The sequence below is a fragment of the Vanessa tameamea genome, chromosome Z (assembly GCF_037043105.1).
Source record: "Vanessa tameamea isolate UH-Manoa-2023 chromosome Z, ilVanTame1 primary haplotype, whole genome shotgun sequence".
Classification (NCBI taxonomy): Eukaryota; Metazoa; Arthropoda; class Insecta; order Lepidoptera; family Nymphalidae; genus Vanessa; species Vanessa tameamea.
In genome coordinates, this window is record NC_087341.1 from 10,998,560 (window position 1) to 11,014,254 (window position 15,695).

General features: G+C 30.7%; 2 protein-coding genes across 2 annotated transcripts in view; one reads left to right on the top strand and one right to left on the bottom strand.

The window, feature by feature from the left end:
- The first annotated feature begins 4,547 nt into the window (after positions 1 to 4,547).
- LOC113403121 (flightin) overlaps positions 4,548 to 15,695 on the top strand; it is a 137,901-nt gene continuing 126,753 nt past the window's right edge. The window contains exon 1 of the mRNA XM_064220242.1: positions 4,548 to 4,554. The gene's annotated coding sequence lies outside the window, so the exon portion shown is untranslated. The remainder of the gene's footprint in view (positions 4,555 to 15,695) is intronic.
- Positions 8,648 to 10,087, bottom strand: LOC113403248 (lipase 3-like). The gene has a single exon (XM_026643718.2). The coding sequence runs from the start codon at positions 10,073 to 10,075 to the stop codon at positions 8,648 to 8,650; it is 1,428 nt and encodes a 475-aa protein (XP_026499503.2). The 5' UTR covers positions 10,076 to 10,087.

Below are 15,695 nucleotides of genomic sequence, written 5' to 3' on the forward strand. Positions count from 1 at the left end.
AAATAACAAAGGCATGTTTCAATCCACTTGACGGCTTTTAGTTACATCACGGAGTATTCAAATATTTGCGATGAAACCCTCTTCCTGTTGTTTGATTCATTAAAAATGTATCAATTTCACTACTCTTAACGTAAAATATATAATATCTGATTTACTTGTAAGCTGGGTAGCATTAAAACTTATTACAGAATTCTTTGGTCTCACTATAGATGCTAGACTGCTTTGATTATTATGCTATTATTATTATCACTTACATATGACTAATCTAAGCAGTCCATCTATCTAATCTAACTAGATAAACAGTCAAAGCTGAGAACGTGTCGAAATAAATACCTAGTGCGAGTGTCAAGCGTAGCTGTCACGCATACCAATATAATTAAGTTGGCCCCTTTATAGTGCGACACTCTCTAGATATATAGATAATCTAAGCTTATCTACAATATTTCTATATGAGTATATTAAACTATACTTAAAAAAAGATTAAAACGCAATGGTCTATTTTTCTTGCCTTGATTGGATTGAAGGACGACGATGTAAAAAAAAATATGTATGAAAAATGTAGATCATTCCCAAACAAGATTTAAAAATTTGTAGGTAATCAAAAGTTCTCGGTTGGTATACAACGGATAGCTCTACTCTGTTTCTGACGTTTCCGATTTCTTCATTTTTGCTCTCTACCTCCCGTATGCAGACATCGACAAGTTAAAATTATATTTTAACGCTGCATAGATTTGCCTACTAGCTAACTTTGAGCTATAATTCTGTAATTCTTCAAGTTATTCTGTAATAACATTAAAATGTAGTAAATTTTTACCATTTTTTAAGACTGGAAACAGAAGCGATCCCAGTAATTACAGACTTATTTCAATACTTCTTAATCTTTAAGTAAAATATTTTAAATTAACTTCTCGACCATTTCGGTACAAATACTATTTTTTATAAGAGTTCGCTCGACAACTGATGCGGAAATAACACTTCTTAAACATATTTACGATGCTTGGGAAAAAACACAGAATTCTATTGGAGTATTCTGTGATTTGTCTAAAGCATTTGATTGTGTAGAACACGAGACGCTTCTTTATAAGCTTATATACTACGGTATTAAAGGTAAAGCTCTTGATCTCATTGCTTCATATTCAAGTCAAAGAGTCCAGCAAATTTTCCTTAATGGTATAAAGTTAAAAATGGGTGTTCCACGAGGATCAAGTTTGGGTCCCTTTCTATTTCTAGTATATATAAATGAACTTCCTTTCTATGTTAAAAGTATTTGTGATATAGTTTTGTTTACTGATGATACTTCACTGATTTTTAAGGTAGTTAGGAAAAAAACTGACTATGACGATGTGAACGGTACAATATCACAGATACACGATTGGTTTACAGTAAATAATTTAGTTTTGAATATTCACTCAAAATTATTCACTCAAAAAAACAAAATGTGTAGTTTTTACCCTACTCAATGTTAGAAAGCAAAACTATAATATATGTTTAAATGGTGGCCATCTTGATGTAGCCGATACTACGGTGTTTTTAGGAATATCATTAGATTCTAAACTTCAGTGGAGTCCTCATTTATGCTTGTAAAAGCCTACTCAAATAAAGTATACTTTGATTTGATATGTTAATTAGCATAAGGTGTGATAAAGCAAGTTACTTGTTGTACAATCGTTTTACAGAATAGTACTACTTTTGTATATATCTGGTACTGGTATCTAATGATAACGAGTTTACAAATACGTATTCCTGACGTTTATAGTATTTACGCCACAATTTCTAACATCACTTTAACACTATTATGATACAAAGAAACTTTTTAGTATAAATAACTTAAAGAAACAAGTCTTTAAGTTATTGGGGCTTATTAAAAACGTATGTATAGCTCAATCATAAAAATATTGGTGGCCGTTGTACCCAAAAGCCTTATATCACTGTGAAAATACCTAAAATACATTAATTGATCATATAAGTCAGCAAACTCATTTTCTTAACCGCAAACGCTGTGTAGCTGAGTCTACTCACCAATAAGGTGAGGTCGCCATGGCAACTAAACATATTATATCGTGATTCTGTAGTGTCTAGAATGTCTAATGCTTCGCCAGTTATGCATTTGTTATTACATTTACGTTTGGAGTTTTAATACTATATTTTGTCTTTTTACTATTTTTGTAGTTATTAGCAATAAACCTATATATAAATAAGGTATATGTATTATTTACATCGTCGTAATATATTGCAATTTTTCTTGTTTCAAAGAAGTGTCATTAAGAAAGAACCTAAGCCTATAGAAATTGTATGTTCGTTGTCATTTGTTAATTATTTTTTTTCAGTTTAAATTAATATTATAATATTATTTGAATCTATAAATTTTGTTAAAAATAAACTCGAAATTTACTGTAATACTGGAGCGTAAAGTATATGAATATGATATACATTGACAATAAAAATAGGGATACACGGCTATCAACATTTCAGGAGTGAGATACGAAGTGAATTCTAATAATATCGCACAGGTGGCCTCTGCTATTTTATCCATGATTAAGTTAAGTAAAGGACGGTGGCTGATATCAACTAAGACTAACTAAACACAGGAAGTAAATGGTTAGTAAGGGATATTCAGGTAAAATTTAATATCCTGTCCGAGCTGGCGCGTATATTGCTGCAATATTGTTTTGTAAATTGATCTTGGCTTTTTAATTTTTTTTTGATGTAATATATAACTAAGTCAAATTATATTTTTACCCTGTTTCCTTCCAGATCTATGTTCAGACCCAGTATTAGAATCTATTTTGCTAAACATTTATTGTTCTTCTATGTTAAATAAAGTACTAGGAAAATTAATTTTTAATAAAATATTTGGCTCACACATGGTAAATGTTTAGTAGTATTTAACATGTATGCGTTACTTTTGTGTGTATATACCAAATTTGCATCAGGTATCTTAAAATAAATAGGTACAGTTAGGATGATATAAATTGTTGAAATGTAATTTAAGCTTAGTTTTCACTTGATATAAGTTGTAAAGGCGTTTGCACGTTTTCCAGTGCCGTGTCGCGTTAGCAGCTGGGAAGCGAATCGAGCCCATGGGAAATCAACAGCTCGTCCGGCACAAGCGAACATATATGCAGAAATATGTTCGGAGTGCACTTAAGTAGGCGTAGTTGTAAAGGTGAGAGTTGTCGAGGAACTCCTTTGAAAACGTCATACGCGCTTTTAAATATCACAACACACTTAAGTGAAATAACTAAGCAGTATTTAATTTATGTTTTTCTAATAAAAGTTATTCGTAAAGGTATTGAATAATTTCTTCAATTTATTGTTATTATTAGATTGTATTTCTTATTTTTTAGTAAAAATATTAATAAAGTATATATTTTATAAATTTAAGATCAAACCTACACTGAAAAATTAATGCTTTTATTCATGAGTTCTTCCTCTATGCACATTATTTCCAAAAAATATTTAAACTTAATTAAGCCAATAAAACAATGATATACAAAATGATTAACATTTTTAGATATTATAGAACATCAAAACAATGCATACATTTATATAACTAATTTTATTGTGGGCAAGATGTAGCTGAGTTTATGTAGAGAACTCGAATAAAGTCAGTAACCGATCAACGTCAGTTCTGTTTGCCAAATGAAGAGATGATTTAGTCACAAATAGCACTAGAGATTCTGTTACGCTAGCAATTAAATTTAATTTTCACGTCTCACAGTCGATTTTCACTCTCTCATATGTATAAAGGAAAATACCCATGTCACTATGGAACTAAGTATCGGCATTATTATTTTTGAAACCGTTTTTATTCTATAGAGTTTTATTTATACTTAAAAAAAAACAAATATTGTTGGTTTTAAACCTTATTTAATACCTTATTTACATTTTATTATCGTGACTTTGAAAGCCTGCTAATATTGCCTGATAAATATTTTATACTTGGCAATTATTTAGATAATTAATTAATCATGCAAATATTGACTATCGTAAAAGGGTGCAAACGTTAAAATTCAATATATGTCCAAGAAAGAGTTTGTTATAATATTATTAATTACAAAAAAAAGCAAACCTTATTTATAGGTAGTAACGGTATCGCCTCAGTCGTATCTTTTTTCTCTTAATTTGTTTCCATTAACTAGTTTTTATGAAATTAATTTTATAACCATAGCTACGTAACAATATAAAAGTAATTATTTTGCAAACCGTTGATTTTATAAAACGTTTAATAAACAATTATCTAAAGAGAAAACAATTCAAGTTTAATTTAAGCAGTATAACGATCAATATCAAACCAGTTAAATTGCGATACTCAATTCGAGCAATCGATAGGTAACAAGAGCTATCGAAAACTCCCCATGCCTTCTCACTCGTAGTCAATTACGACGAGGTACAAAATTCGAGGACTCCGAATTTATGATGTACCTACACAAACTGTTTCATGTTTGTTGCGTTCCGAATATGATTTCCAAGATCATATCCCGCGTCTGGTTGCAAATTCAGGGAACTCTTTTTAATCCTAACAGATTCCACTTTTTAGAGCTACCCGATAAAGTTAATTGGTGCAATACTAACGTTTTATGGACGTTCGTGGATTATCAATTATTCGTTGTAACTTGTCCGAGTGTATTGTACACTCTAAATCGAATGGATTTAAATTTATGAGAGACGTGTTAATTTATTTCTTACAATTCGTTCTTTCCATTCTATCGTTCTTTTGAGCAATTATTCAATAATTCCTCTTTGATAAACTTGTAAGCGGCGCTTTTTAGTTTTCTTCTTTCGGTCTCGACTTGCGACAAAGAGTTGTTAAAAAACGAACGAATAATATTTGTCAAATGTCGAATGGAATTCAACATTTCAGTACGGACTTTACGCACTTCATTTCTGAAACAGTTATCACAGTTTTCTTCCGATTGAACTTGTAATTGGTAGCAAAGAAACATAAATATGAGTAACTTGTAATTCATGTCTACTACGAGTATCTTTCACGTTGCCTTGAGACAATTAATTGAATTTGAAAAGATTATTTACATAAAAAGTAAGCCTCTTCGTTAGAAACGAGTTTTTAAACAATCACAGACATTTCTATAAACTCAGATGTGACACGTAACATTATTTGTATTAAACATTTGCCAGTGCATTCGAAAGTGCCACAATTGAATAAAGATCTGGCGTCTTAATCCTGAATAACTACTACAATACAATACTATTTAGCTCAGTAAATGAACAACCTTTATGTTGAAAGTTCGTACGAACAACGCCAGAGGCGTAGCTCGCTTAAATAATTAATTTAATAATAGCCCTGAACTAAACCATTGGGTTTATAATAACATTTATATTCAATATAAGGTGTATTTATTTAATTTGTGATAATATTTTGATTAATGAATATAAACCATATAGCCGTAGCCGTAGTCTTAGAACGTCACGTTTTATTTTGAAACTTCAACATTTTATTTTTAAAAGTAACGTACAAAAACATTGTGTTAAACGTTTTTTTTTTAAACTATAACTTCACATGAAGATACGTTTATCATTCTCGAAATGTAAGAAGTGAAGTATGATAATATGTCACTTATAAACGTAATAAATACAAAATTAGCTCTCAAATGTGTAGTCCTTTTGAATCGTAACACAAAGGAACATCGTTTGTAAGTAAAATAAGTGAAAATTAAACGAATTATTTTTAAAAGTTACATATAGAAACCAATAAAACCTATAAGTACTTGTTGTTTGGCTTTGTGAAGGCCTCTCTGGATAACATCAAGACTTAGTGCCGTTGTGATCTAATTAAAAAGGTGAGTAAGCCAGTGCAACTACACAAAGGGGATTATATCTTAGTTCCCAAGGTTGTTGGTGCATTGGCGCTGTAATAAATGGTTAAAAATTCTTACAACGACAATATCTATGCTCAGTGGGTACCACTTACTATCAGTGTACCCTTAGCTCATTCGCTTTCATAAGTTAAAAAAAAGTTCTGCGTGTATGTTCTGCATTCGTTTATGATGAACAAGTATGTTAATACGACTGGTTTAAAATAGACATATAAAAGTATGTATTGTAAAATCGGTTTTATTACATCTATAAATAATTGAATACTTGATTGATTTTATAAAATTTCTTATTACAAGCATAGCTTATAATATCTTGTCTATATTTATATTAAATTGCGTACTCAGAACTTGAAGTACCTCACGATCTCCGCTCATGATGGTGCTACAGCCTTGTTTTATTTTATATACATTATTATATATAAAACAGTTTATGTAAGAATATTTGTTCATTTGAACTGAATTTGGACAGAGTTTTGTGTAAAAATATACGGATCTTAATATTTAATAACGTTAAAAATAATTAAAGTCTTTAACCGTTGAATCACTACAATCAATACAAACAAGCTAAACAGCAGTACCCAGAATTGTTGTGTTCCGGTTTAACAGTGTAACCACAGGCACAAGCGACAACATCTTAGTTCCTAGGGTTGGTGACGCATTGGCGATTCAAGGAAAGGTTAATATTATTACAGCGCCATTGTCTATGGGCGGTAGTGACCACTTACTATCAGGCGATCCATTGCTCGTCCGCCTACAATTATCACAAAAAAAAAAAACATAATTTCATATTAATTTGGGATAATAAATCTGGATATTAAAAAGTCCCACGCGTGGGATATTTATGTACTGAAACTGTATAAACTGTAACTTTATAAATAAAGATAATCCGTTCAGAGAGATTTCAAATGTAATATTTTCTATCTCTCATATCCATTAAGTTTTAATTATAAGTTAATTAAAAATTACTTGAGTCTGTCAAAGTAAAACATACATATATACGTTAAAGCAATTAGGAAACACAGTAATTAATCTACAGTAATATTATGTAGGTACGTCATACTGTCGTTATAAAACTGAAATTATCTTCTTGATAAATAAATAATTTAACCGAACCGTATTAAAATGAATTTTATAAAATATTGTAAAATATACATTCATTAAGAAAATTACTAGAAGCAACATAATAATATAAGCGGCTTTTGACCCGCCTTTCAGAGGCGTTAATTGGTCGTTCTAAAATATACTAGTCAAGCAAACATCATCCCAATTGAAATATATTATGAAAATATAATGAAATCTCAATTTCAAAAAAAGGACAAAATATACCTCTATAATTTTTTTTTTATAAAATGTTGTTCTGAAAAGTCTAATATAGGCATTAGGCATTATAAAAAAAACAACAATAATATCTTAAAATCTATAACACACGCACAAATACTATGGTACTTTATAAATAAAACAATAGATCCACAAGCAATCAGTTGAATTAAAATATTCTTTTTTCATACAGTATTTACATTATAATGGGAAGCTCGCGCTGTAAATTAAAACTTTTACAAAGCTGCGTTAAACGTTTGTTGAGAAAAATAAACGTGAATCTGTTTTGCAAATTATTATTTTCACTTATTTTTCTGTTTATAGTTATAATATTATAAAACTGAAAAAAACTAAGAAATATTTTCTTACTGAGGGCCTTCATTACAAGTTTACAGCGCTAATAGTATTTCTTTTCCGTAATTATAATAAGGGTTTATCATTTACAATCTCGTTAAAATCGTCGAAAATATCATTACGAGTATGCAAAAATCAATTTATCTGTGGTTTTATGGAAAACGAATCTCAGGCAGATGTTGGGTACCCTGTGCTATTTTCAGTAAGATTATCGGTTGAATAGTTAGGACAAGAAAGCGTTACAAACTAATTTAATTCGCAATATAAAATGTGTTATGATAATTAACAAATAATATATTTTGAGAAATGTCAGACCACAAATCACAGTACGATTGTAAAATGACTACATTATTTATTGTGAAATATAAGTCAAAACTATTTCATATTCCATATTAAATATATATTAAATAACATGCTCTTTTCTTTAAATAACAAATATAAATGCCAAGTAAATTGAATACTCTTGACTATGTTAAATAATGGCAAACCTTCTTCTGAATACTTAGTTTCATTGAATATGCCAACCAATTTATTCATTTCACTGAATACTTAGAATGAGAGATTTCAAGTATCTCCCTTACTGTGTTTATATCTATTTTTATTATTCTCGAATTATAATTTACTTATAGACATCTTGTTTACGTATTGCTAATGAGTTTCTATTATTCAAGTAAGTTCTGCAAGCTAATCATTATAAGAATTTATGTTCTGATATTATGCAACCATCACTAACCAGTGGAGGTATTTATTGTCCAATCAAACTCATATCGAGAGTCTTAGCAGTAAATTAACTAAACTTAAGCTGAAATAGAGGTGACTAAAGTTTTCTCATTTGACGAGATTACTAATAAAACGAAGACGTTTCTTCCATACATACCATCTTCGTGTTGAGTTTCAAAACTTCAAGTGTTATAACATCATGAGTACTGTCTATGTAATAGGTTACCATATCGATAAGGTGTGGTTGTCACTAATATGTATATTTAAAAAAAAAAACACACAATAAAATCATATCATAGATATACACAATATTTAAAACATATCTTTATTTTTACAAATAATTTGTTTTATCAACCATGTAACTGGTAATTAAAAAAATTACATATATTATAAAAGTTAATATATATTTAGTTCACTAATCACCACATTATTTCGTTAGCCTTAGATGCATTTAAATTTAACCCATTACTTAAAAAATCAATAACTTTTTCATACACAAGAACCTTGGCATGAGGGTTCCAAAGGAAATCTACATGTGAGAGATTTTTATCACGAATTACGTAGTGATCGATGGGGCTAGATATACTAAAATATAGTCTCAAAACATCAGATATTGTAGCGATCAAATCCCCGTTAGAACTAAACATAACAATCGGCACGGTTACAAGACGCAAAGGATATTCTTCATTTTCATGGTTGTATTTATGAAATTTTTCACTATTTACCATTTGAGCGAAGTGTAATATTGTTTTTGTTGATCCTCCAGCCGGTATATGATAAAGAATTCTTGCACGTAAACTTTTGTTCCATTTATGTTCTTCTGGAATACTACCACTCAGGAACAGTAATGGATTAACACAGTACATATCAGGACCGCTACAATATTTATTCGCTATCCAAATTGGAATTTTTCTATTAGGAACGAATTCACCCTCGCCAAGTAATTTTATCAACTGTTCAGGTGGACTTTTCGCCATTTGAGTAAGAATCTTTAAGGGACCTCCAGAATTCGACATGTACGCTAAAGGAGCGAGAAATATTGCTATTCTGAAATATTTGTTGTAATCTGGATATGTTGATAACATTACTAAGAAGGCCGTTGCCCCCATAGAGTGTCCGATAAAATTAATTTTTTCGTCAGAATTTTTAACTTTTTTTATATATTCAACGACAGCCGGTAAATCAAATTGACCCATTTCATGAAATGAAAAATCCCAAAATTCTAATGAATCAACATTACTCGACACATGTCCTCTTGAGTAATAATTCCCTCTGGCGTTTGCTAGCCATACATCGCATCCTCCGCTCGATAGAATGTAAGGAAGGGAATTTTCGGGTCCAAGTAAAATCCAATCAGCTGAACTACCAAGTAAACCGTGGTGTAGTAAAACAGTAAAATTTCCAATCTTATTACCTTCTTCAAATGAATTCCTTAGGCGATGTAATGTTAGAAGATAACCATCTTTTGTAAGAACTACATGCGATTCAACTCTTTTTCCATGCAGTGTAGCTAATTGTGCCGTAGACATCAATGCTGTCGGTTCAGATCTTAAGCTAACGTATTCTGGAGATTCGGTTTCTCTTTGTGCAGACTCTTCCTCCACAAAGTCACAAAACGCTTTTTTAGTTTTAGACTTAATTTCTATGATATTTGTATCTATCAACTGTTCTTTTAATTCAGGAAACATAAATACTTTGAACTTGTTCTTCAAACTTTTAAATGCACCTGTTATTGAATTTCCGAGTTGATTCACTTTCTCCGTCATAAAATCAACGAAATTAACACATTCGACGTTGTTACTTTTGTAAAGGAAAGCGCATGAAATAATCAATAAAAAAATCTTCATGATTTTGTTTCTACATCCGTTAGTGAGATCAACTATATATGAACTAAAATAATAACTAATATCATACCATACACAATGACAAAATCATTACTAGTTGTATTGAGTTAGAGAACAATGAATTTTCATAACAATCCACGTTCGCTTATATAAATTGTTTCATATATTAAAGAGTTAAGAATGATATAATTAATTTTGTTATTTATTTTAGTAAAACTAAATTAGACAAGCCAGTGACTAATCTAGTTTCTGCACATTTGCGCAGAGCACAGACACATATGCACTCGCTATTCCTTCGCTCACAAATATTCCTGTGACTAAGAAGTCAAAATTATTTATGGAAATTTAGAGTTCCTAAATGTTCCTCTTACATTCTTTTATCATGTCCAGTCAGAAAGGCAAAAGTACCTACAGCAAATTTATTTAACAATAAATGTTCATAAGTAATTTTGATCATGACAATTCGAAATTACTCGATTTTTTATATTTTTCATACTCATCACGTTCATCATGCTACTGTCAGTTTCTATTTAACTTGCTCTCAAACCTATTCTAAGCATCACATCAATATCAATTTTCCGATTTCAATGTCTTTAGCTTTACAAACTTTCCACTTCGTTTGTTTCATTACATACCTCATTCTTACTTTTTCTAGGTTCGCTCTCACGTCGTACTCTACCTGGTAGCTGTGACAATCGCTTGCCATAAGTTCCAGGCATTAACCTACTCTAAGAATGTCTTCGCATCATCCGTCTTAATCCCATTACGAATCCTGAATTTTCTATAGCCTATGAAATGATTTCACAGACAATCAATCACCTACCTGGTTGCTGGACAGGGAATGAGTTAAAGATATTTTAATTTGATTGGATATTTTATTAACAAACAAATTTGATAATACGTGTATATAAGAAATGGTTCGATGATTAAGTTTATTTATAACAATTAAAATACCATGTAATGTAATCAATATATAATGTGCATCATTCTTATGACAAGAAAAATACAATGTCATGATAGGCACAAAAGAGATATGCCCTTTCAGTTCCCAAGGTTGTTAGCGCATTGATGATGTAAGGATTGTTTAATATTTATAAAAACAATATCTACCGGGCGGTCGGTCGGTAGTGACGACTTACCATCTCATGACCCATTTGAAAGTCAGCCTACGTATTTTATAAAAGAAAAATACATAAAAAAAATTAAAACTTGATGATTTTTTTTTCAACCGCAGGCTCAGCACTAACAGATGGTATTAACGTAAAATAGTGTAATAACAAAATATATACCATATGCGTTATTCACCCTATGTATGGTCTTCACGAACTAAATTTAGCTACAACAGAAGAAATTATTAAAATTACAGATAACCTAAACGCCAACATTAGTTCAAGCACTGATAACATAAACACTAAACTAATAAAATCTATATAATCGATCAACTTATACGCTGTATAAAAAGTGGAAGCTTCCCCATATCTCTCAAATTAGCCAAGGTAAATAAGGTAGGGGTTCTATTCAAATCTGGATTAAAATCAGATCCTAGTAACTATCGTCCTACCAGTAACTTCTCCGTGCTAACAGTAATGTCCAAAATTTTTAAGAAAATCATTTATAATCGACTTGAAACCTATCTAAATTAAAAAATATATAAAGACGAAAAAAAAATTGCTCTTGGTATTTTTATAGACTTGAAAAAAAAAACTTTCGATACAGAGAGCCATGAAATACTATTAAACAAACTAAAGGACATAGGACTTACTAATAAAGCTTATCAAATTTTTGTATCTCACCTAACTAATCGCCATCAAGTAGGGAATTAAAAGGGGAACCCCAAAGCTGTCAAAAATTAATAACATACGGCGTTCCACAAGGCTCGGTCTTGGGATGCATACACTTTCGAATATATATAAATGATGTTAGCAAACTTGAACTTAAAGGAGAATTATCCCTTTATGCCGATGACACAACGCTCTTTTACTATGGCAATAAAATAGAAAAACATTATCCAAGACGCTCAAAACGATCTTAACTTGTTAAATTTGGGTTCCAATGTACTAACTATTCCAATATATTATATTTACAGCAAAAAATTAAAATCACTGACTCGCTCAAAATAAACAATATCACCATAAGTAATACGGATTGCGCAAAATATTTAGATTTAACTTTGGATAACAGACTCACATGGGAACCGCTCATTAAAAACATACAGAAGAAATTAACACCTCTTACCGGAGCTCTCCGTACCATAGTACGATGCTTACCCTGTAAAGTCCGTTACATAATCTATAACTCTTTAGTAAAGCCACACATAGATTACCTTATACAAGTCTGGGGCTCAGCTACCATAACTAATCTTAAAATATAAATATATAATATCAATATTGGACAACATCACATACGTTACTCTGATCCAATGTAAGTAGCTAAAGCACTTGTGTTATGAAAATCAGAAGTAACGACGGTACCACAAAAACTCAGACCCAAAACAACATAGAAAACTAATGAACTTTTTCTACATCGACTCGGCCGGGAATCGACCCCGGGACCTCGGAGTGGCGTACCCATGAAAACCGGTGTACACACTACCCGGGCCACGGAGGTCGTCGAATACTAGAAATAGCACAAAATAAACTTTTAAAAACATTATTTAATTACGATTTCCTTACCCCGACGAATAAAATATACAAAGAAACAAAAATTATGAATATAATAAATACTTACAAATACTATACATGCATTGTAATTCGAAAAATATTATACAATGGAATACACACAACCATAAGCCTAACTACCAAAAATAAATTTTCACAATTAAAACGCTTAAGAAATGCAAATAATATCACTTTGCGCTCACCTAGAACTAAATACGGACAAAGAAACGTTACTTTTGAAGGTGCTCAAATTTACAACAAACTTCCTAATAATATGAAATAATGTAAAAACATAAATCATTAAAAAAACAACTAAAATTACATATTCTACCCAATATCAATCCAACATAATCATACTTTACGACCCACATCCAGTAACTAGACATCAATAAATTAACTGTGACCGTTATGTGACGCATCTTCGTCAGTCATTACGTTGGTACCTAGTTTGCTATACTACTGTTTCAATGTAAAGTATGTGTATCTTATTGTTGTTATATATAAAATAAACTGCACTATGTTAAATTTTAATGTTGCTTAAATATATTTCTCTGTACGCTTAATATATATGTTAAATTATTATTTATAAAGTAACCACTAAGTTCCTTTAAGTGAGTGTTGTAACATTATTTTGGAACAATGAACATTTACAAACCCAAAAACAAAACCTAATAACATTACTAGTAACACATTTCCAAGGAATCGGACAAGTCCAACGGCTTTGTAGATGTTCATGAGATGTGTCACTTTCCACCAGGCGAGCTTCCGAATCGATTGCCATCTATAAAAAAATTACATCGATAATCGTGTTAAGACAGTATAGTATACAGAGTCCCGTCATTCATTCGTTCGCATGATTCAATATAGATTTAGTCAGGGTTCGATGTACTTAAAAATCTAATCACAAAAAATACTTTAATATTTTATTGTAAAGACATTACAAAGATGTAAATGAGAGAATATGCTGTAAACGAAAAGCTAACCTCTCGGCCAGCTTGAAAAAAACTTCCTTTCTTAACGACGTAAACAATTTAAATCTAATGCAAAATGCAGACGGGGTCGGCGGCGGCCTCCTCGCCACCCCTCATCGCGTCTACCTGAGCCTATGTAAATAATATATCTTAATTCAGACCAACACCTTTTTGCCAAACAGAAAACTATTAAATATATCATATTTAATTTTCTAATGCTATTTGTATGATTAAATCTATATTCAATGTTCAATATTACTTTAATTTTAATTCTCAAATAATTTATGTTATAAGCACTTTATAATGTGAAAAGTAAAAAATTCTGTTCATCTCGAGGGTTCTAGGTATATTTCAAAAACCCTAAAAAACTATTTTTTTTTTAATTAACTTTAATGGACAATTATTTTATAAGAAACAATTTGAGGATTAATAACTTTATAATAATATTAATTATTTATCTTAAGACGTCTGACACAATTTACATGAGTAAGTTTTGTTGTTAGTAATGAAATCTGTTTGTAATAGAACAATACGCTTATAACATTAAGCATCGAGTTTACGTATTTTGACATGGCGAGGCGAGACGATGTGTAAAAGCAGACCGAACAACCAACACGGCTCATGCAAAATGCAGCAGCGCACCTTTACCCTCCCTATTTCGACCTCCCTCGTTTACCCCCCCATTTATAAATGATTCTGGCTCAATTTCGCCGGCTCTCGTCCGCCCCAATATTGTTTGACTTGTGGATATTTATATATCTATTGAACTGGACATGTATAGTTTTCGTTAAAAGGTTTTAGGCGAATATTTTTGTTTATATTTTTATTTCACTATCGTAAAACGTGTAATATTATGTTTCGTTATCATCATCATTACATAGTATAAAATAAAGTCGCTAACGGCTGTCTGTCCCTATGTATGCTTAGATGTTTAAAATTACACAACGGGTTTAGATGCGGTTTCTTTTAATAGATAGATTGATTCAAGAGAAAGGATTATATGTATAAAACATGCACAATATACACGATGGTATATGTCTATCTCTTAGGGATAGCCCACAACAACCATTTTTTATCCATTACTTTTTACGATAACGTTTGTTAAACAAATTTAAAATCATCTCTAGTAGATTTATAAATATTACAATTATAGTAACATATAATAGAAAAATGTTCACGAATAAATAAATTTCATAGATAAAACAGTAAGTACATTAGAATTACGGTCATTATAAATTAATCAAATAAATCAAATTGGAGAGTTAACAAAATTATAATATAATTAAAAAAAACCTTTAAAGTATATATTATATCGTATGATATTAAGCGAAATTTGTATTCACTAAACAACACTGTAGTATTGTCTTAGAAAAAGCCTGAAACATTTTTCTGCAGATAAAAAAAAAGCTTTTAAAGATTCAATAAAGCTTATAAATACAGACATAAATGCACTCAAAATTTATGACATAATTTAAAAGTACCAGTCTGCTAATGTCCCACTACTGGGCTAAGATCCCCTCTGCCTTTTGAGAATACAGCTTGGAGCTTAGTGAACCAGCCTGCTACACTGGTCCATACGCATGTGGCAGAGTTTCATTACAATTTCATCTTATGTGAAATATATTTATTGTTGTTGGCATGCAAATTGTCTACTATTAATAATATATAAACTCATTTCCTCCGTGGACATCAAAAAGGACTCCTACAGCGATGTCTGATTTAATTAAAACAGCACCTTAGAGAATTTAATTTAATTAGCGTGAGCAATAATTTTAGGGACCACCTCCATTCTATTGTTCCCCGCTTTATTTAATTTAAGCTTTATTGCACACTCCGAAGACCCAGTGGTTCTTTTTAAATTTCACACTCGTTTTTGTCTATGATATGGAAGTATGGCTATAATTTTAGGAAGTAATGCTAAAAAAGATTTTATCAGATTTTATATGCAACAGTTCTCTTTCGTAAAACGAGAAGTTATACGTTTATTTATTTTAT

What these genes read in the sequence shown, in the direction of transcription:
- LOC113403248 (XM_026643718.2), bottom strand. Translation starts at nt 10,075, where the DNA reads ATGAAGATTTTTTTATTGATTATTTCATGCGCTTTCCTTTACAAAAGT.